The sequence below is a fragment of the Podarcis filfolensis genome (genome assembly GCF_964270895.1).
Source record: "Podarcis filfolensis genome assembly, chromosome: 11".
NCBI classification, from domain to species: Eukaryota; Metazoa; Chordata; class Lepidosauria; order Squamata; family Lacertidae; genus Podarcis; species Podarcis filfolensis.
In genome coordinates, this window is record NC_139613.1 from 7,728,136 (window position 1) to 7,752,641 (window position 24,506).

Genomic DNA, 24,506 nt, shown 5'->3' on the forward strand with positions numbered 1-24,506 from the left:
CCCCATGGACCAGAGCACGCCAGGCCCTCCTGTCTGCCACTGCCTCCCGCAGTTTGGTCAAACTCATGTTAGTAGCTTTGAGAACACCATCCAACCATCTCATCCTCTGTCGTCCCCTTCTCCTTGTGCCCTCCATCTTTTCCAACATCAGGGTCTTTTCCAGGGAGTCTTCTCTTCTCATGAGGTGGCCAAAGTATTGGAGCCTCAGCTTCAGGATCTGTCCTTCCAGTGAGCACTCAGGGCTGATTTCAAGAGTCTCCTCCAGCACCATAATTCAAAAGCACCAATTCTTCGGCGATCAGCCTTCTTTATGGTCCAGCTCTCACTTCTATACATCACTACTGGGAAAACCATAGCTTTTACTATATGGACCTTACAACGCTCTTTAGATGGCATAGAAGGCTTTTGGTAGAAGCTCGTAAAGGTAGCATTGTCATACATCTGGATTTTCTGGGATTCTTGGGGGGAATTTTGGGAAATCGGCAAAATGCCTGGGCTCTTTGAAACGTTTCCAAAAAACTCAACAACTTTCTTAGGACAATTTTCCAAGGAAAGCTCAACAACCCCCCCCCCCAAAAGCTCAGTGACTTTCCCTAAAACTTATTCCCCAACAACTTATTGTGTCCAGATTTTTACTTCTTGAAGTATAGCAACTACGTACAGGCAACTCCTCATTTACATGAGGATTTCATTCCAAGGTACGTTGCATTTAAGTGAAATCGTGTATATTTGAAATTCCATTGGAAAAGCCTGCAAACACCCTCTACAGCTCTTTCCCAAGGAAACCCTTGGGAAACCCTTAAAAACAACAACCAGCAGCATTGACTAGATGCTAAACTCTGTCAAACTCCACCACAATCTCTCCCTCCAAACATCTTTGCTCAAATTCCAACTCTCCACAGGCCTCAACAGTTGGTGCAGACGCTCATGGGATAGCCAGGCGCTGTTTTCATGCCCTTCTGTTAGGAGTGCTGGGGTAAACTACAGTTCCCAGAATTCTTTTGGGTCAAGCCATGTACTTTGACTGCATGGTGTGGGTGTGACCCAGGAGTGGGAAGTTTGTTCCCCTTGGTGAGTGTAATATCCAGCTACCCCCCTAGAAAGTGGTAAACATTTCTCCCTGCACCATCATCCTGACAAAACCCCCCCTCTTCTTCCAAGATGTTGCCAGGCCAATGTTATTTTTCCTCTGTAAGACGCACCAGACCACAAGACGCACCTAGTTTTTGGAGGAGGAAAACAAGAAAAAAAAATTCCGAATCTCAGAAGCCAGAACAGCAAGAGGGATCGCTGTGCAGTGAAAGCAGCAATCCCTCTGGCTGTTCTGGCTTCTGTGATAGCTGTGCAGCCTGCATTCGCTCCATAAGACGCACACACATTTCTCCTTACTTTTTAGGAGGGAAAAAGTGAGTCTTATAGAGCAAAAAATACGGTACTTGTGTTTTTCTTTTCTTGGGAGGAGCAGTTTCTTTAGGAACGTGGTGCATATTTACAGGCCACAGTCGCACTTGTACTCCACCCCCCAAAACATTCACACTGCAAAAAAGAAGGAGGAGGCAAAAGCCTATTTAAAGCCCTGACAGAATATGCAATTCAAAAATACGGCTTTAATTTAACATGTAGTTTGGCACACATTTCTCTCGGGTGCCTCATCTAAAGATAAATGTTTACTGCGCTGGCTATGAAGTTATTGTAAATGTTGGCGGTGTGTGTTTTTCTTCCTCCACATTTACGGCGGCTTTTCCACGCTCGCTCTATGAATAGTTTTTACGCAGCTAACTTTGGAATTGCAGAGGGAGAGGAGAAGGGAGGAAATGTGGGCAAGGAAGAAAAATGGCTCGGGGAGGGATTTATTTTGTGGTTGTTGGGTTTTTTTTGTAAAATGAAAGATTAACTGGGCTGGCATATAAAATACTGTGGGCAAAGATTCAGAAGGTGCCACAGGGGGAAAAATGTATGAAGTGTGAACAAGGGGCAAAGATCTGTTGAGAGAGACCCAAACCGAGCTTGCCACCATGAACAAAGTTTGTTTTGTTGCTTTTAGTGCTCCCAATCCAGTTTTGATGAGGTAATATATGCTAAAATAAACTCCGACCCCAGACTTGGTGGGCGGGAAAGGAGGCCTTCTGGGTGCCCAGACAGTAAGGTGTTGGCTTGTCAATGTACAGCTGAGTTGGCAGTTGACGTTTGTTGATTCTGGCAAACCGTCATTACCGAAGTATTTCTTTCCCCCCTCGTTTGGTATGGTGAGGAGAATTTTCTCATTCGCTCGATTCTTCCTTCGTGGTAGATTAAAAAGCTTCCCTCTCACCCTCTTTTTGGGTTGAGAGGAACTTCAGCTGGTTGCTAAATGGACTTTGCCAGATATTTCTGAATAATCCATCTTTGGGAAGATTGTGTGGAAATCGCAGCTGCTGCAGCTACTTCACCGCTTTACATGCAGGTTCGATTTTCAACAGATGCCCTGTCCTAAACCACAGAAAGTTGTTGCCAGCCAGTGTAAGCAATACTGTTCTCGATAGACCAGTGCTCTGACTCTGAAATATGGCAACCCTATGTAATCACATGTGCGACTTGGGCCCTCTGCACTACATCATGTTCAGAGGGATTCTCATAGGGCACGTTGTTTAGTCGTCTAGTCGTGTCTGACTCTTCGTGACCTCATGGACCAGAGCACGCCAGGCACTCCTGTCTTCCACTGCCTCCCGCAGTTTGGTCAAACTCATGCTGGTAGCTTCGAGAACACTGTCCAACCATTTCGTCCTCTGTCGTCCCCTTCTCCTTGTGCCCTCCATCTTTCCCAACATCAGGGTCTTTTCCAGGGAGACTTCTCTTCTCATGAGGTGACCAAAGTCTTGGAGCCTCAGCTTCAGGATCTTTCCTTCCAGTGAGCACTCAGGGATGATTTCCTTCAGAATGGATAGGTTTGATCTTCTTGCAGTCCATGGGACTCTCAAGAGTCTCCTCCAGCACCATAATTCAAAGGCATCAATTCTTCAGCCATCAGCCTTCTTTATGGTCCAGCGCTCACTTCCATACATCACTACTGGGGAAACCATAGCTTTTACTATTCGGACCTTTGTTGGCAAGGTGATGTCTCTACTTTTTAAGATGCTGTCTAGGTTTCTCATTGCTTTTCTCCCAAGAAGCAGGCGTCTTTTAATTTCGTGACTGCTGTCACCATCTGCATAGGCATTGACATCTGTAGGCCCAGAAGCCTAATCCTGCCCACCAATTTCAATAGCATGCATTGGATAGATTGAGGGACATGTCTTTCTTTATTTGGAGACTTTGTCAGGGTGGGGACAGTCTGGCAAGAACAGGCCCTGGTCTCATCTTTACCTGCCTCTCTTGCTGCCCGCATTATGGAAAGCAGCCTCCCTGGGTGTTTTTCTTCTCTCCTCTTCCTCCAGCTGCAGGGCACCCGGTTGGCAAAGGCTGGGCTGGAGAGAATCAAGCTGTGTACATACACACAGGAGATCTGAAGAAGGGAGTGTATTGACTTCCACTCGATTTACTGGAGCAATTGAGTATGTCAGTGAAATGCGACCGGCTCCTTCAGCTGTCACACTGAGACTGCCCTGCCACAGCTCTCAATAGCTTCGAGTTTCTGATCCTTTCTCTGATTAGCTGGGGGAGGGAACATCAAATGCTGGGATGCTTGGAGTGTGGGAGGGAAGGGAGAAACTCTGAGCAGTTACCTAGGAGTCAGTTTACAGGCTTCAAAGTGCTGTCAGTTTTTATCGCGATGGCACGTAGCACCGGGCAAGGAGCAAATAAATGCTCCTGAGTGTAATTTAGATTCTTCTCTTTGGGTACGGTGCCCATACACAAACCGATAACACTGGAGACACAAAGAAGACAGCCCCCCTTCCAGTGTGGGAGCCAGCGGCCAAGTTTCATGATGTTATAAAGACCTTGTTTGAGGTCTAAAGTTTCCTCCCATGGGGAAGGCTCTCCCTGTTGGCGGGAGAGACTCAGGGTCCCTCTGGGAAGCAGGCAAGAGTGATTATTGTGATTATTGTGCTTGAGGTTCCAGGTCTGGTCCCTGACCTGGTACCAGACATGGTGTCCTCTGTGGATGAACAAGAGACACCCCACAGGTTGTTGATCTTAAGGTGTTAGGCAGAGTCCCCTGGAAACACTTCTGAGAATCTCACTGCTGAGGGGCCCACTGGGTTGGGATCTGCTAGGGAATTCCTGGGGTTGCCAGGAGACATGGTAGACGCTCCGCTCAAAGGCCTCAAGAATCCTGGCTGGTAACTGAGTTAAGATCTGAACCCAGGTTCCCCTCAGACCTAATCCAACATGCTGGGAGTGGGTGGCACTGAAACAAAAGTTCATTAAGTTCAGTGGACCTACTCTTAGTATGACTAGGAGGATATCACCCAGGGGCGTGGGTAATGCTGTGGTCTAAACCATGGAGCCTCTCGGGCTTGCTGATCAGAAGGTTGGCGGTTTGAATCCCCACGACAGGGTGAGCTCCTGTTGCTCTGTCCTAGCTCCTGCCAACCTGGCTGTTCGAAAGCATGCCAGTGCAAGTAGATAAATAGGTACCCCTGCAGCAGGAAGGTAAATGGCGTTTCCATGCACTCTGGCTTCTGTTGAGCCAGAAGTGGTTTAGTCAAGCTGGCCACATGACCTGGAAAGCTGTCTGTGGACAAACGCTGGCTTCCTCAGCCTGAAAGCGAATTGAATGCTGCAACCCCGTAGTAGCCTTTGACTGGACTTAACTGTCCAGGGGTCCTTTACTTTACCTTTACCTTACCTCTCCTTTCGGTAATTCAGAAGGGATACATTGTAGAAAGTGCTTTGGAAATCCCAACTGCATTATGACATTCGCTGAAACTTCTGCTGGTGAGAGAGTGAGAGAGGATTGTTCTGCCGGAAAGAATGTGAGCAAAAAAAGAGAAAAGAAACAGAGTTCTCCTTATAGGGCGTTTCAAAGTGAGTGCTGGACACATACCTTCTGTGACCTTTCCTTCAGATTAGCCCTGCTTGCAGCTGGTGCACTAGGATTTCACATTCCAGAGGCAGGACTGGTTTGTAAGGTAAGGTGTGTGTGTGTGTGTGTGTGTGTGTGTGTGTGTGTGTGAAAGAGAGAGAGAGAGAGAGAGAGAGAGAGAGAGAGAGAGAGAGAAGAGAGAACGAACCTGTTGGGCCTGCCCTTTCACCACCTCCATTCCTAATAATCCTTTTAAGGTTTTGTTTATTTAGTGAGTGATGAGATGCCTCAGATATTTCATACCATTTAGACTCTCTCTGAGTCTCTCAGGCTTATCAGGAGCTCAGATCTGCTTCTCTAAGCCCTCCCTTGTCAATTGGTGAAAATGGGGTAGAGATTCCTCAACCCAAAATTTATGTTCACTACTTGCTAGTCTAAATGCCTTCCTTTGTCTTTTCATTGGTAGTGTTGCTTCTTGTTTGTGTGGTGATGATTCTGTTGCTTCTTGTAGCAAAAATGTTGCATGGATTATGACTGTGGCAAAAATTGGAGACCTCGCCCCATTTAATTGCTACTGCAGCCACTTGTTTCTTTTGAGACATACCCACAACCACAATGCCTGGACTTTTCCAGATTATCATGGATTAATGGTGGGGCATAGTTATTGCTCATTTGTTAACACAATAGCCATGTGTCTTCCTTTGAGGAAGCCGTTTTTAAAGTTGGCTTATTAGATTTATTTATTGCTTCACGCAAGCAAGGAAGAGTCCTGAAGCGATTTAAAAGAATGATAAAATACAAAATGCAATATACAGGCAAGAATTGGCTAGCACCACTGATGTTATCCATGATGCACAAACTTCAAACATCATGTGTGACTGAAGCATTCAACAACCTTCAACGCAGAGCCTTGCCCAACTGCAAAAAAAATCATGTATCTCACAGTGCAAAGCTTGGAGGTACGTCTTTATCAGTTTCAGTACTGTCAGATTTGACTTCAGTTTTGGGCTAGATTTGGCATATAGTTAAATTACAGAACTTCCTCCCACAGGAGACAGTGATGGCTTTAAAAGAGGGTTAGACAAAGTTGTGGAGGATAAGAATATTGTTGACTACGAGGCACAGTGGCTGAGCTGTGTCTCCACAGTCAGAGGCTGCAATGCTTCAGTTGCTGGAAGTAGCAGGATGGAAGAGAGTACCTTGGCACTCAGTCTTTGTTTGCGGGCTTCCGGAAAAGGGGCATCTGGTTGGCCAATGTGAGAACAGGATGCTGGACTAGAAGAGCCAATGGCCTGATCCAGCCGGGCTCTTCTTACATTCTAATGTCACTGCAATACAAAGGCTAAAATGCAGGGAGAGAACCCTTGGAATTGAGCCCTGATATATATATATATATATATACACACACACACACACACACACACACATACACATACATACACATACATACACATACATACACATACATATATACATATCATTTTCAACAATAATAAAACATACTTTTATATCTTATACAACTTTTTGATTTCCGTCAATCACATCTGAAAATTTTCCAATCTTTCCCACTTAATTTACATTTCTTACTTTCACTATTACATTTAAGTATCATAACTAATGTCTCTCTTCTTTATTTTCTTCGCAATATTTCACATATTCCTCCTTACAAAACTTCTTGTAGTCCTACTAGTGTAATTTGTTGATTACAGTTGCTCTTCAAATAGTTCGCATATTTCTTCCAATCTTCTGTGAATCTCTGGTCCCGCAGGTTTCGAATCCTTCCTGTCATCTTATCCAATTCTGCGGGAATTGAGCCCTGATAAGGCAAAGGATGGGACACGGGTGGCGCTTTGGGTTAAACCACAGAGCCTAGGACTTGCTGATCAGAAGGTCGGCGGTTCGAATCCCCACGATGGGGTGAGCTCCCATTGCTCGGTCCCTGCTCCTGCCAACCTAGCAGTTCAAAAGCATGTCAAAGTGCAAGTAGATAAATAGGTACCGCTCTGGCGGGAATGTAAACTGTGTTTCCGTGCGCTGCTCTGGTTTGCTAGAAGCGGCTTAGTCATGCTGGCCACATGACCCGGAAGCTGTACGCCAGCTCTCTCAGCCAATAAAGCGAGATGAGCACCGCAACCCCAGAGTCAGTCATGACTGGACCTAATGGTCAGGGGTCCCTTTACCTTTACCTAAGGCAAAGGATGGGCGCAAATTCTGCTCTTCGAGAATCTCCATTTTAATTCTTTGATTTCCCTTTTAAAAAGCAAGTTTCTAGATGTCAAGGCTATGAGGTAGGCTTGAAAGGATGCTGGTAGTGCATTCTGGCTCCATCAGTCAGGGCTTCAGTGATCTGTCTCCTTGTTTCTTCTCCTGACTAGCAACTATATTATATTGCATAGGAATCAGCTTTATACTAAGCCAAGCCATTGGTTGCCCACACTGATGCTGCTCTCCAGTATTTCAGATGGGAGGAAGCCAGAACTTTGCAAAATTTCAAACTGGCAGAATTGTGCAAGGTAGGAAAGAAAAAAAAACATTTGCTGCATTTTGGTTGTTGTTGTTTAGTCGTTCAGTCGTGTCCGACTCTTCATGACCCCATGGACCAGAGCATGCCAAGCACTCCTGTCTTCCACTGCCTCCCACAGTTTGCTCAAACTCATGCTGGTAGCTTCGAGAACACCGCCCAACCATCTTGTCCTCTGTCGTCCCCTTCTCCTTGTGCCCGCCATCTTTCCCAACATCAGGGTCTTTTCCAGGGAGTCTTCTCTTCTCATGAGGTGGCCAAAGTATTGGAGCCTCAGCTTCAGGATCTGTCCTTCCAGTGAGCACTCAGGGCTGATTTCCTTCAGAATGGATAGGTTTGATCTTCTTGCAGTCCATGGGACTCTCAAAAGTTTCCTCCAGCACCATAATCCAAAAGCATCAATTTTTCGATGATCAGCCTTCTTTATGGTCCAGCTCTCACTTCCATTAGCACTTTGCTGCATTAGCACACTTTATTCAGCGTTATAGTGGCATGGATTGGGACGCGAGGGCAACAAAACCCTTCTCCAAATCCCCTTCAGTATCTGCAGATTCCGTTTGCAAGATGAAGACTTCTCATCACTGAAGGAGTTCATTCCCAGCCAGCCTTGTCACTATTTTCCTGGGATGGAGCTGGCGAGTGGTTGCCATGGTGTTGCTTTTTAGCTGATTTTGTTGATTGCATTCCTAGTGGCTGCTTTATCTGAATTCAGGTTTTTGGCACAGCTAATGATGACGGCTCCTGCGCAGAGGACGCCTTTCGTCTCCAAAAATCCGACAAATTGCCAGAAAAAGCCGAAAGCATCTGTGTCGTTAAGCGGTTTTCTTTTCATGTATTTGCAGCATAAGCACCTCGTATGCTCCTTCGGCGTTCAGCATCTTACCTGGAGAAGAATGAAAGTTCTGTTTCTCTAGACGTCTGGCCCTTTATTTCTGTGGAGTTTTCCGCTTTTCCACCCTGTTGTCTCAGATATCCCCAGATGCTCCATGGAGTGTCTTTGCCATCTTTGCTTGAAACACCTGCAGCTGAATTGAATGAGCATCTGAATACAGATGCTGTGTGTAGCTTTCAGTGAGATGTGTGCTTCTGTTTTTGAGCTCTGTTCAGTATGCTGGTCTTATTCTCTTAGTGACTTGGGAATCTGGGTAATCTGAAAGTCAGCCTTCTCCCACATAAAGCCCTACACGGTCTAGGACCCACGTACCTACGGGACCTCCTCTCCTGGTTTGCCCCACAGAGGACTTTAAGGTTCACAAATGACAACACTTTGGAGGTCCCAAGTCGCAAGGTGGTTAGATTGGTCTCAACTAGGTCCAGGGCCTTTTCAGTAGTGGCCCCAACTTGGTGGAACGCTCAAGAGACTAGGACCCTGCGGGACCTGACATCTTTCCTCAGGGCCTGCAAGACAGAGCTGTTCCGCCTAGCCTTTGGTTTGGACTCAGTATCACCCTTATATTTTCCCTCCCCTTATGGTTTTGATCCATGGGCTACTTTTAAAATGAGGATGCATTTTAAATTGCATTTTAACCTGTATTTTAAATTGTTCCCCCCCATTATGTTTTTATTATAGTTTTACTGGTGTTAGCTGCCCTGAGCTTTGGCCAGGGAGGGTGGGGTATAAATATGTTATTATTATTATTATTAGTTTAATTATTATTATTATTATTAACCTACCCAGTATTTGAGATCTGCTTTTAGTGGTGAGGCAATCGTCTGCTGCAGAAAGGGCCATTCAGATGTGCCATCCAAATTTTGGAAACTCCTCCCTAGACACACGTGACTTATTCATTATATTTTGGCTCCAGGTGAAGACTGCCCTGTTCTCCTGTGTCTTTAATGTCTCTTAATGATGTTTGAGACCTTTTCATTTGCCGTTTGCAGTATGCTGATGTTTCCTTTGGTTTCCTTGTTGTTGCATCCAATGAAGATTCAAGGCAGACCAAATGAGATGAAATGTGGAACTCGCTCCCATCAGATTGACCCTGAACTTAGTGTGGACACTCGATCCATCCATTCCCTGATCATTTGTCTTCCTTAGTAGTGGTAAAGGGACCCCTGACCATTAGGTCCAGTCGTGGCCGACTCTGGGGTTGCAGTGCTCATCTCGCTTTGTTGGCCGAGGGAGCCGGCGTACAGCTTCCGGGTCACGTGGCCAGCATGACTAAGCCGCTTCTGGCGAACCAGAGCGGCGCACATGGAAACGCCGTTTACCTTCCTGCCGGAGCGGTACCTATTTATCTACTTGCACTTTGATGTGCTTTTGAACTACTAGGTTGGCAGGAGCAGGGACTGAGCAACGGGAGCTCACCCTGTCACGGGGATTCGAACCGCCGACCTTCTGATCAACAAGTCCTAGGCTCTGTGGTTTAACCCACAGCGCCACTGCCTTCCTTGATCAAAAGTAAATCTGATAGGGCCCCTAAACTTGACAAGAACATCAGGACAACACTTCTGGGTCAGATTGAATTGGATGGAAAGTGGGCTGTGGGTAGTCTTCCTGGCTTGTGGAATGGCTACATTTGCTTCATAAATGGATCTCTGTTTGATATTGAATATGTTTTGCTGAAACTGGGTGACCCTGACTTTCCCCCCAGAGCCATTGCAATAACTGTGGCATCCCTTGGCTCAGGAGTAGCCAACATAGTGCCTTTCAGCTTCTGTGGGTCTCCAGACCCATAATGAGAGCCCAGTAACATCTGGAGAGTATCAATGTTGGAGTGTTGGCTAGTCCTGCCTTAGGCAATAAGCTTGGGAATGGAAGTCGTGTGTGTGTGTGTGTGTGTGTGTGTGTGTGTGTGTGTGTGTTTGATGAGACACAGAGGTGGAGACACTCAAACCTTTCTGCCCAAGACTTTCCTTCCTTCCCTCCTACCCCAGCAAATATTATGATAGGTTTAGCTCTGTAGGCTGAGAAATGTCTTTCAGACTGCCTCAGCGCTATCCTCCTTTTGACTGGCTCTGCTAGTGATATATTAATTAGCCCAAGCACTGCAGACTAACGAGCAGTTGCTGGCCAATCTCGTTAAATGTTAATGCTTAACTAGAAAAACAGGACCAGCTACCTGACAGGCATGGATCAGGGTTATTTCCTTGTCTGGCCACAAAAGAAGTTGGCTAGCTCAGACGAGAAGGTGTTGAGTTTCCTAAAGGAACGGAAAAGGCGGGATCCAGCGAGAGCCATTTTGCAGACGCTGAGGCTGCTGGAAATGCTCAGAAACTGCAGATGTCCTGAATTGATATTAATGCCAGTCCCAGCCTTCTGTGAAAGGCTTGGGTGTGCCGCTTCTTGGCATCGCATTTGGTTTTCAGCTGTTCCTGATGATCTTTGCACTGTTGTTTTCTGCTCAGGAGGCCTATTCCCAGGGAGAAGCCTTCAGAGTTATGGGATATGGGGTGACGAGGGCCTAACCATTCAGCCTCCAGCCTTTTCAGACCCACCTTTAACCCAGAACATACATTTGGGGATCTGTTTCTTTCTTCTTATTCCCCCCCCCCCATATTTGTATGCTGGTAGATGTGTTGTATGCTCATAGATGTGTTGTTAGGGACGTGGGTGGCGCTGTGGGTTAAACCACAGAACCTAGGACTTGCCGATCAGAAGGTTGGTGGTTCGAATCCCCGTGATGGAGTGAGTTCCCGTTGCTCGGTCCCAGCTCCTGCCAACCTAGTAGTTCGAAAGCACGTCAAAGTGCAAGTAGATAAATAGGTACCGCTCCGGCGGGAAGGTTTCCGTGCGCTGCTCTGGTTTGCCAGAAGCGGCTTAGTCATGCTGGCCACATGACCCGGAAGTTGTACGCTGGCTCCCATGGCCAAGTAAGTGAGATGAGCGCCGCAACCCCAGAGTCGGTCACGACTGGACCTAATGGTCAGAGGTCCCTTTACCTTTACCTAGATGTGTTGTTGCAATGCACCTTAGAACAGGCCACAACCTGGTAATGAGTTCTGGATCACCAGTTGAAGACCAGTGGTCTAACATGATGGAGAGCTCCTTCTCTTACTTGGCGTAGTCAAAGATACTATGCTCTTTAGCCGTCAAACTCCTGAAATTACAATGTTCTTAGCCATCAAAAACGGTAGTCTCCCAGCTGCATTCTGAGGCTCCTTGAAAGGTTATCAGCGTTTCCTTGATAAGAAGAGAGTTTGTGCCCTATATGCTCATTTTCTCCTGTGTCATTCAGAAGTGACTTTTGTCAGCTGCAGTTGCCACAATACCTGCTACTGTTCTTGGACCGTGAAAGCCTGGCCATGCTAGTTCACACGTTGGATTGCTGCAATATGCTGTATGTGGGGCTTCTCTTGCACTTTAACTGAAAGTTACGGGTAGTGCAGAGTGCTGCAACATGATTTCTGAAAGGAGCAAGAATAAAACACCTGTGCTCACGAGCTCGGCACTGGCCACTGGTTTGTAACCAGGCCAGGTTCAAGGTGTTGCTGTTAGTATATAAGCCTTCAGCAGCTTCGGAAAAATTTCTCTATAAGTGCCTTACCCCAACAGTTTCACTCTGTGGCATTGGCTGTGTTGCAGGTGCTACATAATGCCCATTCTGCATTTGTAGGAAACCATTCTTTTAGTGTGGCCTCACTTATAATAATCATCACCATCATCATTTATTTGTACCCCGCCCATCTGGCTGGGTTTCCCCAGCCACTCTGGGCAGCTGCCAACAGAATATTAAAAGCACAATAAAACATCGGACATGAAAAACTTCCCTAAACAGGGCTGCCTTCAGATGTCTTCTAAAAGTCAGATAGTTGTTTATTTCCTTGACATCTGATGGGAGGGTGTTCCACAGGGCGGGTGCCACCACCGAGAAGGCCCTCTTCCTGGTTCCCTGTAACTTGGCTTCTCGCAGTGAGGGAACCGCCAGAAGGCCCTCAGCTCTGGACCTCAGTGTCCGGGCAGAATGATGGGGGTGGAGACGCTCCTTCAGCTATAGTTTGGAATTCTCTGCCTTTTGACATCAGGCAGTCACCTTCACTGTACCCTTTCTGGTGTCTGCTAAAGATTTTGTTGAGACAAACAGATATCTAGAATGTTGATGTTTGTTCTTACCTGTTTTTAGTTTATCACTGATTTAACTTTTTTTGGACATTCTGAAATTATTGACTGTTTCTACTGATAATTTTATTATTTTATTGTTTTCGTAAACTGCTTTGAGGGCTGTTGTTGTTTTACAATCAAGCAGTTTATAAATTTTAGGAAACAAACAAACAAGGCTTGGCTTGTCTCCTTGCATAGCCCTAAAAATAACCATTTGCATTTGCTAGATCTGTAAAAAACCAAAGTGAAAAAAAGAGCTGCGTTGACCTGGGGCGAAGAACACATTCGGTTGCAAGACGATCAAGCTCCTGTTTTTTTTAATTGTGTTAACTGCATTCAGAAGTGACACATCAGAAACTGAAAGGCATTCTTAGTGACACTTGGGGGGGGGGGGAAACCTGTTTAAAAACCAAAAACCAAAACCACAACAACCTGCCACATTAAAAGGACAGGCTCAAATCAGTGCTGACAGTTTTCCAAGCCAAAGCCATGTGCTCCTTTATGTGTGAATACAGGAGTGCTTTCATTGCTGTCTCCCTCCTGACTTTTGACATGATTGGGCTGAGAGAGGGAATAGAAGGACCCTGTTGAGTTCATAAGCAGCAGCCACAGCAGCAATAGCCGACTTAATGGAGTGCTATTGACTTTAGCTAAATTTAGAACGCAACGTAATGTACACAGAGAGGATCACATGTAATAACCCAGGACAGAATGTGCCGGTCAGATTTTCGAACATTGTTTCTTCCGAGACGCTCTCCTGGGTCTTGCTGCTCTCGTAGCTTTCTCACACTCACACTCTTCGAGTGCGGCTGTCATGATTGTGCAAAAGCATCCAGTTCCACTCAAAGGGAGGAGGAGACGTCTCAGCGAACCTCTAGAGTTATGTATTTTGATGCAGGTACAAGCTATTAATATTTTGTGTTTCTGTAGTGCCTTGGAGTGTTTCATGTTCCTTCTGTGCATGGGTTGGGCAATTCATACAGCATAATTTAGGGAGAGCAACGATGGCCTGCACTATAGGCCAGTATAATTATCACTATGTTGTAGGTGTCAGAGCTTAATCTGAGATAATAGTATCTTGGTGAAAGCCACTTGGTGAGTTTGTGGTTCCAGTTCTCTCTCTTAGCTGCTACATTATTCCCCCCCCCCCTCTCTTAAAAATGGCTCAGAATTATTGTTGTAAATAAAAATTGCCCTTTTCCCCAAAGGGGTATCCAAGAGCCCATATAGAGTTCTTACATAGGTTCCCTATTGGTAGGAGAAGATAGCAGAGGCCAACCAGAGAATATTGAGAAGCAAAGCAGCTAGTAAGCTTGATCTTTATTAATCTGTTGCAACAGGGTGCTCCCCTCACCCGCAGGAGAGGAGGAGGAACCCAGAACAATGGCGCGCAAGGCCTTATAAAGACTTTTGAAATTGCCACCCTGTAGATCAAGACCACCCCCAGAAACATCATAACATACATCACAGAAGGGGTGTAACCTAAGACCACCCCTCAGATACATCATACCTACATCACAAAAAAGGTGGTCTAAAACAGAAAATTTGAATATTGTTTTTCTCCTGTCTGGCAGGTTACTTGATTGGGATTTCCTGGGTAGCCTGGCCAGTCTTTTGTAATGATAAATACTTAGTTCCTGGGCCAGGTTGCAGGCTCACACCCTATTCAAACACAGACATACCCTTAAGACAGGATTTGTGAAGGAAAAGACAACGGGGAGGCTTTTCCATTTTCCTTTGACCTTGCAGAGAAAACATTTGGTCAGTTTGGGACAGTTTCGGAATCAAAATGGTTCCAGGTCGGTCTTCCTGTGCTGATCTATGTATGTGCTTCGTTGGTACACTTGTGAACATTACCATATGTCTAAGACCATAAAATTCCTATCACATTATCCACATCACATTCTTCTTGAGTGTACAGTTTGGCCCATGTGGCCAAACCACCTGTTTTCAGCCACTTTTGATGGAGTGTCCCTCCCTTGCTCTGGGTTCCTATGTGTGGTTTGTTATACGAAGGGAATCTTTGGAAGGCTGATATGCAAAGGACAGGGAAATACTTTAATTCATAGGGAAATACAGAATTCTAACATTCACATTCCTTTATTGGAAGTCTTCATCCGGCATCATTCCACCCCCCTCAATTTCTCTTTCAGTTTCTTCTTACATGCTTATGTTCAGTTATTCAAGCAACCTTGAAGTGTTCTTAGAAATACTAATGCATCGAAATTCTTTTTGCGCAGTGTTTCACCCAGCCACCCATGTACTGCTGTGCCTTGGTAAAACACAGCACACAAAGAATCTTGATGCAGTTGTATGGCTGCATCTAAGGTTGCTTTCTTGCAGTGTTTTATCAGTGCCTCATGCCATTCATTAATGGGGAGGAGGAGGAGGAATGCAAGGATAGTGAAAGCTTCAGCAAGCCATGCAGGCACCACACTTCATATGAAGTTTGGAAAATCAAACCCCGAAGAAGTCCTAATACATTGGTTCCATTTTGGAAACGAGATCAAGGAATTCAGAGATTGGAAATCCAGAAAGAAATTCAAGTGAGCAGAATTTCAGAATCCTCCTCTTTCCTCCTCAACTCAAGACTTGCACATTGCAGGACAGTTATTTATGGTGGACAATCGTCCCTCCAACTTGGCTTTTGACTACCATCCTTGGACGTTGCTTTCAATATACCCTTCCTTAGATGCTCACCATCAACCAGTTCTTTCAACTTTTCTTAGAAATTACCTGCCTTTTGATTGCAAACTCAAGAGTGCTATCGTGCTGGTGTGAGAGGCAAGTGGTCTTCAGTTGAAATAGCATGTGTTTGTTCATCAGGAGAATGACTAATGTACATTCATAAAAAGATAAAGGTAAAGGGACCCCTGACCATTAGGTCCAGTCGTGACCGACTCGGGGGTTGCGGCGCTCATCTCGCTTTATTGGCCGAGGAAGCCGGCGTACAGCTTCCGGTTCATGTGGCCAACATTACTAAGCCAATTCTGGCGAACCAGGGAAGCGCACGGAAACGCTATTTACCTTCCCGCCAGAGCGGTACCTATTTATCTACTTGCACTTTTTGGCATGCTTTCGAACTACTAGATGGGCAGGAGCAGGGACTGAGCAACGGGAGCTCACCCCGTTGTGGGGATTCAAACTGCCGACCTTCTGATCGGCAAGCCCTAGGCTCTGTGGTTTAATCCACAGTGCCACCCGCGTCCCAATGTACAGTCATACCTTGGGTTAAAGTCGCTTCAGGTTGAGTGTTTTCAGGTTGCGCTCCGCGGCAACCTGGAAGTAATGGAACGTGTTACTTCCGGGTTGTGCCGCTCGCGCATGCGCAGATGCTCAAAATGACATTACGCACATGCGCAGAAGTGACAAACCATGACCCGCGCATGGGCAGATGCGCAGACGCGGGTTGCATTCTGCTCTGGATGCAAACGGGGCTCTGGAACGGATCCTGTTCGCATCCAGAGATACCACTGTAATTTTACGGTATTTTTAAACTCGGCTCATATCAAGGCACAAGAGAGTCTGTATACTCGGTGGCATGTTAAGGGCTCTGCAGGGGAGCACACCTGCTTGGGAGGGTGTTTGCGTTTTATATGTGCACGGAAATCCAAGCTGTAGAGTAATGCTGGGAACTTGGCACGTCTGCGGGGTTGCCCCAAGGCATTGCCCGCAGCTCCCAGAACAAAGTTCACTCAGCCTTTTGCCGCATCCCTTCCCATTTCTTCTTAGGTTTCCTTGTCACAGGATGTGGCAGGTTTTATTTTTTAATGAAGCTGTTTTGATTTGTGCAAATGCACCGGGCTTGGCTATTTCTAGGGAATTGAGTCGGATATGCCTTTGTGGGTGGCTGTATCATAGGTTTGTGCCGACTGACCTGAAATGAAGGCTTGCTGTGATAGGGACTGGCTGTAAGGAGACGTCTGAAGAGGAGCCCTTCACACAGGCAGTGTGGGAGCGGCTCCCCTCCCCCGGCCCCGGTGCAGTTTCCGGGCTACTGAGGCGTGTGCATGAATATTGCATGCATACAGACATGCTGATCACATAGATGTTTTCCATCTAATTGCCACTCTGCTGGAGGGAGGATGCCAAGCAGGTGGAAAAGATGCTTGGAGCTCTTTTCCTGCCCATGCAGTTGAGATATTCACATATACTCCTTTTCGGGTTGAGTTGGATCTCAACCGTAGTTCCTCTCTGCCCTGTTCCACCTTGTCGGAAGCGGGCCTATCCCAGGACATCCCATTCCTTCCTGCTGTAACATTTTTGTGCTCCTTTTGTGCACATTCTTCAGTTCATTCATCAGCAAAAATACACATTTTGTACATGGCTTTTATGTAAAGCAGGGAAGCGGGTGGCGCTGTGGGTTAAACCACAGAGCCCAGGACTTGCTGATCAGAAGGTTGGCAGTTCGAATCCCCGCCACGGGGTGCGCTCCCGTTGCTCGGTCCCTGCTCCTGCCAACCTAGCAGTTCAAAAGCACATCAAAGTGCAAGTAGATAAATAGGTACCGCTCCAGCGGGAAGGTAAACGGCGTTTCCGTGCGCTGCTCTGGTTTGCCAGAAGCGGCTTAGTCATGCTGGCCACAGGACCTGGAAGCTGTACGCTGGCTCCCTCGGCCAATAAAGCGAGATGAGCTCTGCAACCCCAGAGTTGGCCACAACTGGACCTAATGGTCAGGGGTCCCTTTACCCTTTACCTTTAATGTAAAGCAGATTTCATCTTTTGCACGCTTTACTCCCAACAAGTATTCAACTGCTGCTCTTCATTCAAATCCTACCTGCAACAGTTCTTTAAAATTTCAACAAAAGTTTCCACTCCTCCTTAAAATCAGCCTCTTCTCGGTCTCTAAGTTCCATAGTTAAATTTTCCAATTTGGCATATTCCATCCGTTTTAACTGCCACTCTTCTTTAGTAGGTATCTCCTGATTTCGCCATTTTTGCACACAGATTATTCTTGCTGCTGTCTTGGCATACAAGGATAGGTAGAGTAGGGGTTGTTATTTTTGACACTTTATGTGAATTGAAAATATATCGCAAAGCCTGGAGAGGCATTTAACCCAGCTGGGATTTGCCTTCTGATCTGCCAGCAAGTTCAGGAGTTCAGTGGACGCTCGGGTTGTGAACGTGATCCGTGTGGGATGCACGTTTGCAACCTGCAGCATTCGCAACCCACAGTGGCGCATCTGCGCATGCGTGGGTTGCGATTCGGTGCTTCTGCGCATGCGCAAAGAGCGATTTAGCGCTTCTGCGCATGCACGACCGATGAAACATGGAAGTAACCCGTTCTGGTACTTCTGGGTTTCGGCAGGTCCGTAACCCAAAAAAACTCAACCTGAAGTGTCTGTAACCCGAGGTATGACTATATTGGATCAGGCCTGTCTGCCACAGAAGCTCCTGTTCGTAACCGTGTTGTGGTGGCCTTCATTGTTTTGTACGTTCACACCTGATTTTTGCAAAGCTGCTTTGAAGACCAATTACCGTATTTTTCGCTCTATAAGACGCACCAGACCACAAGACGCACCTAGTTTTTGGAGGAGGAAAACAAGGAAAAAAAAATTCTGAATCTCAGAAGCCAGAACAGCAAGAGGGATCGCTGCGCAGTGAAAGCAGAAATCCCTCTTGCTTTCTGGCTTCTGGGATAGCTGCGCAGCCTGCATTCGCTCCATAAGACGCACACACATTTCCCCTTACTTTTTAGGAGGGAAAAAGTGAGTCTTATAGAGCAGAAAATACGGCAGCTCAGATATTGGTGGTGGCCGGTGATGCAGAAATTCAAAGGACCTTGGAAATCCAGAGCCTGTATGCTTTTCTCTGCAGCCAATTTCTGTCTCTATGAAGTCAAGCTGCCCTACGGTACCAGCGACTGCATTTCTTTCACTCCGCCCCGGGGGAGACGATCTGTTAGCCACAGAAGAAAGCTGGAAAAATGAAGTTAGATTTATATTCCAGGATTAGAGGGTGAGAATAATTAAATTTTGGCCTAGGCCATAAACTGGAGGAAACCCCCACAGGAATAAGGCCAGAGGACAGGCGATCAGGAGAGCCAGGCCTCAGCTTTTCCCCCTCCGTAGCGGATGATTGATGTTTGCAAGTGTCACTGCCCCAGCTGATTCCATCTCTAGTGCCTGACCTTGTGGGATAATGAGCTTTGCTAGATTAGAGCCACACAGTATATCACTTGCAAACAGGGTTCTCCGCATCCTGCTTTATCGCAGATCTTGTGATGGTGCATGAACTTCCTTCTACCTTTGCAGCGGACGACGCTTTGCCCTCCTCTGTGCTACAGAAGGGATGCTGTTATTGCCGGCTCCTCTGCCGGAGTCTGCTCCCTCAGGTATCCTGCCTCCTTTGCTCTTCTGCCGCTTCCATAACCCAGCCGGGTGCTGCTTTGAAGCACTCGGTGAGCCAGCAGAAGTCTCCGAGCCGCAGACGGAATCACCGCTCTCCTCCCTTCAAGCGCTGCAGTCGGACTCCACCAAGCACCCTGCTGTGTCTCTGAAGTTCTGACTTCAGGCAGGGAGAAAAAGGCTAACCTAACTGGGAGCTTCCTTCAAGACCGGCAGCTGAGGAAAGAGGTAGGCATCTGCCTCAGAACCTCGCGGGAGGCCAAGGAGTCGAGGAGCAACTTTGAAGTCGGCGCTCGAGATCGCCGCCCGCTCTCAAGGACCAAATTCTGACCTCGCAGATTTTGTTCACAGCTCACACCGGCTTCAGTCTTTTGATCTGCCGTGGTTTTGACACCACAAGGGTGCTGGGCAGGCTGCAAGGGTTTGCTGAGCAACTGGGGACTTTGCAATGAAACCAGCCCAGGGCGATGGATGCAGAGACTGTTTGCATTCCTCACAGCCCCTCTGGCAGCGCTGGGTCTACCAGAACACTCAGTGGTGGACTCGGGTCTCTGTTGAGCAGCTGCAAAGTGGCAGCTTGAGATGCAGCTTTCACTCGAAGCTTCCCTAAACATAGGAGCACGGGGAGTTGCTTTGTACTGAACCAGAGTCCATCTATCCCTGTATTGTCTACACAGACCGGCAGCAGCTGTCCAGGGTTTCAGACAGAGGTGCTGGGAATTGATATTGCTCTTCTAGGTAGCCTGGAACATGGACAGCTCATGCGCTAAAATTTGCCACACGTTCACAGAATGCATTCTTGTGTGGGACATTATGCATGCATGTTTCACCTTTTTCCTTGGGTTTCTATGTAGGGAAACATGTAATCTTCTTTGGCCAGCGGTTCTCAATCTGTAGGTCCCCAGATGTTGTTGGACTACAACTCCCATCATCCCTGAGCTCTGGCCTTGCTAGCTAGGGGTGATGGGAATTGTAGTTCAACAACATCTGGGGACCCACAGGTTAGGAAAGGCTGTCTTTAGCAATCACTCGTATCAGAGTAAGACTACCAACATCTCCTTAACCTCAACTCCCCTGAAGCTGCTGAGGTACTCTCACAAATTCTGCAAAAACAAGTTAGAGATGAGCTTGCAGTATCTCCAATTCTGGGAGAGTTGCGTACAGCTATGAACCAAATGAAAAACAACCAAGCCAGTGGACCTGATGGGATACCTGCTGAAATCTTCAAAGTGGGTGGAATTGAACTTTCACAACAACTTCACAAGCTCATCGGAAAAAGTCTGGGAAAGAGAAGCGATCCCAACAGACTTTAGGGATGCCAAAATTATCAGTCTCTTTAAAAAAGGTGACATAACTGATTGCGAAAACTATCGAGGCATCTCTCTATTAGCTGCGGCCGGTGAAATTTTTGCAAGGATCTTAGCAAACCATCTCTTAACAATATCCGAGGTGACACTTCCAAAAACATGTAAAAAGTCGTAGCTGAGCAGTTACTTTGCATGCAAAAGATCCCATGTCCAATCTCCAGCAATTCCAGGGAAGCAGCTGCCAGTCAGTGTAAACAGTATGGAATTAGATAGACCCAAGAGTCTAACTTAGTATAAAACATCTCCCTTGTTAAACAGTCCTCACTCTGTAGCTTTGAAACTGCTGACAGCCAAACTATTCAATAGCCCGGGCCACTTTTGGGGGGCAGGAGGAGGCACAAGTCAAAAGAGGAAGCATGTGTCAAATCTGCCTGCCCTTTGGGGGGGGGGCAAAACTGCCCCCATTTTAGGCTTGGGGGCAAATTTTGAGAGCAGGCGTAACAAGATTCACCAGCTATCCTTCTTATGCATGGCCAGCTTGCATGTTTCAGACCCCAGAATGCTGCTTTGGCCTGACTTTATGGAATTGCAGATATTATGGACTTTAAATATGGCATTCAACATCCATGGACAGCTCTGGTGAGTTTTGTGCCCACCCTGAAACTTTGCCCCCTGTCAAAATAGCCACACACACCTAATTTTTAAGGACTGGAAAACTGGGGAGGAAAAGGAATCATAGCCTTATCATGAACCACTGTGATCTGTTTCCTTGCTTTTTAGCATTATACGTAATCTGTGAAAATGTGAAAAATTGTGCTTCTGAGAATGTCCTCTGAATTGAAAGCCCTTTAAAGACATTGATGGTGTTTTTGTTTGCTGCACAACCTTCTGGAGTCAAAGTTTGCTTCTCTGGAAGGTTGGGGTGAGAAAGCCCTTGGCAGGGTCACATGGCAAGGGTCACATGACAGCTTTGCCTAGAGTTAAGGGCATTAGAGCCTGAGTTCCTTTCCACTTTGATCCTCAGCGCTTGCTTAATCGTGCTAATGTCCTGTCTAATTATGGTAAACACCGCACCCATTTGCATATTATGCCCGATGAAAAATGCATGCTGCACACAGTTTGTCTGCCAGCCTTTTTTTTTTTTTTTTTTTTTTTTTGCACATTAGGGCTTGCTCTGCCGAAACACCCTCTGGTATGAACCAGAGGCACTATATCACTCCCTTAGCTGAAATGGAAAATCATGCATATGTATCTTTGCACAGACCGATTCAGATAATGGCTTTAGCTGCCCACTTTGAGTGGAAACATGGAATTGCTCGTTTGAAAAAAAGTGGTGTTTCTTTTCTAAAACAAACAAACAAACAAAAAACATATTTGCTTCCAGGTATACTTCCCCATAGGGACACGGGTGGCACTGTGGTCTAAACCACAGAGCCTAGGACTTGCCGATCAGAAGGTCGGTGGTTCGAATCCCCACGACAGGGTGAGCTCCCATTGCTCGGTCCCTGCTCCTGCCCACCTAGCAGTTCGAAAGCACGTCAAAGTGCAAGTAGATAAATAGGTACCGCTCCGGCGGGAAGGTAAATGGCATTTCCGTGCGCTGCTCTGGTTCGCCAGAAGCGGTTTAGTCATGCTGGCCACATGACCCAGAAGCTGTACGCCGGCTCCCTCGGCCAATAAAGCGAGATGAGTGCCGCAACCCCAGAGTCGGTCACGATTGGACTTAATGCTCAGATATCCCTTTAGCTTTTTATACTTCCCCCTGAAACAGGATTGTGAAAATCTGGGTGGGAGAAACCACATTGCCCTTATCTAGTGCTATAGCGGATCGTTTAAGAGGCGCCTCCAGACATCCTTTTTATTTCACATTCGTGATGAATTGTGCTTCCAATGCTATTGGTGCAGTCACACGCGATTCCACTATCGATATTGTTTGCACCTGCCAAATATTTTGCGGTAGTCACACGGCTTCATTTCCAATCCCATAACTTCCTGCTGAAATCCCATAACCTTTTGTGCCACAAATGTTCTGGTTTATTATTGTCCTGCTTTTGTTTTGCTGTAGCCCCTCCAGACAGCAATAATGTAGCATTGGGGAAGCATCACAGATCATACTAAAGCCAAATAAAGCCATTTGTATTATTCAAGAGCATGTTGCACAATGAAACCCTAGCCTGGAGGCAACCCAAGATTGGGTGCAGGTCCAGCCAGCATAGCTAATGGTTGGGGATGATGGGAGTTGTAGTCCAAAATATTTGGAGGATATCATGTTTGGGAAAGTGGAGACTATTGCCCATGCTGCTTATATGCCGAAGGGGCAATCTAGGTTCTGAACTGGGCAGAGAGGTTTTAAAAAGAGGTCCAGTGGAGATGATCATGTCAGGGAACACACCTGCGGGCTGTTCAAAAACGGACTTATCTTTCCAGTTAATACAGCGCCGAGGGCCTTCTGGCGGTTCCCGCACTGCGAGAAGCAAAGCTACAGGGAACCAGGCAGAGGGCCTTCTTGGTGGTGGCACCTGCCCTGTGGAACGCCCTCCCACCAGATGTCAAAGAGATAAACAACTACCTGACATTTAGAAGACATCTGAAGGCAGCCCTGTTTGGAGAAGTTTTTAATGTGTGACATTTTGATGTATTTTTAATCTTTGTTGGAAGCCACCCAGAGTGGCTGGGGAAACCCCGCCAGATGGGTGGGGTACAAATAATAAATTATTATTCTTATTACAGTGGTACCTCTGGTTGCAAACGGGATCCGTTCCGGAGGCCCATTCACAACATGAAAAGAGCGTAACCCACAGCGGCACGTCTGCACACGTGTGGGTTGCGATTCACCACTTCTGCGCATGTGGTCATTTTGCACTTCTGCGCATACGCGAGCAGCAAAACCCAAAAGTAACCCTTTCCACTACTTCCAGTTCGCCCTGAAAGAATGTAACATGAACGGGTATAACATGAGGTATGACTGTATTATTATTATTATTATTATTATTATTATTATTATTATTAATCCAGGCTCTTTTAAGATGAATTTATTTTAAAGCTCGCTTTGCTGGCTTTGAACCCAGAGCTTAAAAATTCATCATCACCAACAACTTTTGTATTTAGCAGCTGAATGTTCTGCTCCTCACCTTCCCTGCTCAGTTGGACATGCAAAGTCTCACTACCAGCCAACGCCAAGTTTTTTGCATCTGCAGAGAGACTATTGAACTGCCCTTTGTCTCCTTTGGTGCTTTGACTGCCCTCTGTTGTGAGGTTAGTGTCGCAGCACTGGTCTGGAGAAGTATGCAATCTTTTTATGAAAGAGTTGATCTGAGGGGAACTGTTGTTTCCTGCGGCGTCCGCTGAAATCTCTTTTCTCCCATGGCCATCCGTCCGGTCCAAACAGGTTTTGCTGATCTTTCTTTTTTAAAGTGCTACAAAACTCCTGCAAAGCCCATGAATGGAGACAACAGTGAGATGAAATTACTGTATCGTGCCACTTCCAACCATTTAGGGTGGGCAGGCAGGAAGGAGGGGGTTGTCTGTATCCATCCTTTGGTGTAGCAACCCATTTTATGTCTCCTTCATCCACCTTCCCCCCTGCCCTCCCTCCCGGCTTTCACTCCTTGGGGGTTGATTGCTGAAAGGATTTGTTCCCTTGAAATCTAACTTTTTTTTTCAGAGGTGGCCTGCGAACCCGGCTCAATTGCTTTCTATCTGTCCCAGGTCACTCGCTTTGTTCCCGCGGCTTTTTCTTTCAGCGTTTTGGGACGAGTTCCCAGACTTTTACAAAGTTAGGGAAATGTGATTCTCAGGAATCTCTCCTTGTTTCTGAGTTTCATCTTCAGCCCTGTTCTCTCTTCTTTCCTCCCTCTTCTAACCGCCCCCCCAAAAAAAACCTCCCCCTCCGTCTTTTTATTTCATGAGATCCTCTTCAAACAGTTTCACAAATGGGCTCTTGTTTTCCGTTGCTGTTTAGAAAATGTTTCTGAGTTTAAACCAGCCAGTGCAATCCTTCAAGGAAAAGTAAGTTTTCGCCGCTCAGCACAGCTGCTAGGAGAAGAGTTTCCCCCTTTTATTTACATGCCATTATCCTTTTTGCAACATGAAACTTCCAAACTCTCAATCAAGGCAGAGTTGATAGCTACTTAGCCAAAATAGGGGGCTCCATGGTGACAACCCTGGGAAAGGAGGTGATTTGATTTCCTCAATGGAAAAGATGGGGTAGCAGAGGACCACATTCTGTTCTGGGCAACCTTTAGGCAGGTACAGCTTCCGGGTCATGTTGCCAGCATGACTAAGCCACTTCTGGTGAACCAGAGCAGCGCATGGAAACGCCGTTTACCTTCCCGCTGGAGTGGTA

General features: G+C 46.6%; 1 protein-coding gene and 1 long non-coding RNA gene across 6 annotated transcripts in view; one reads left to right on the top strand and one right to left on the bottom strand.

Moving 5' to 3' along the window:
- Nucleotides 1-15,553, bottom strand: part of LOC310744533 — an 86,440-nt gene extending 70,887 nt beyond the window's left edge. Inside the window, exon 1 of the long non-coding RNA XR_014539612.1 lies at nt 15,520-15,553. This is a non-coding gene — a long non-coding RNA (uncharacterized lncRNA). The remainder of the gene's footprint in view (nt 1-15,519) is intronic.
- The window catches only part of SETBP1 (SET binding protein 1), a 270,233-nt gene that overhangs the window by 78,769 nt on the left and 166,958 nt on the right, over nt 1-24,506 (top strand). For 2 of the 5 annotated variants that reach the window (XR_014539527.1, XM_083575495.1), the window contains exon 1: nt 12,779-13,405. The exons of the other annotated variants lie outside the window; for them this stretch is intronic. Coding sequence is in view for 1 of the 2 variants with exons in the window: in XM_083575495.1 (XP_083431621.1) it covers nt 13,322-13,405 (84 nt within the window). In the remaining variant the exon portion in view is untranslated. Of the gene's footprint in view, nt 1-12,778; nt 13,406-24,506 lie in introns of those variants that run through there. 5 annotated transcript variants of the gene reach the window in all.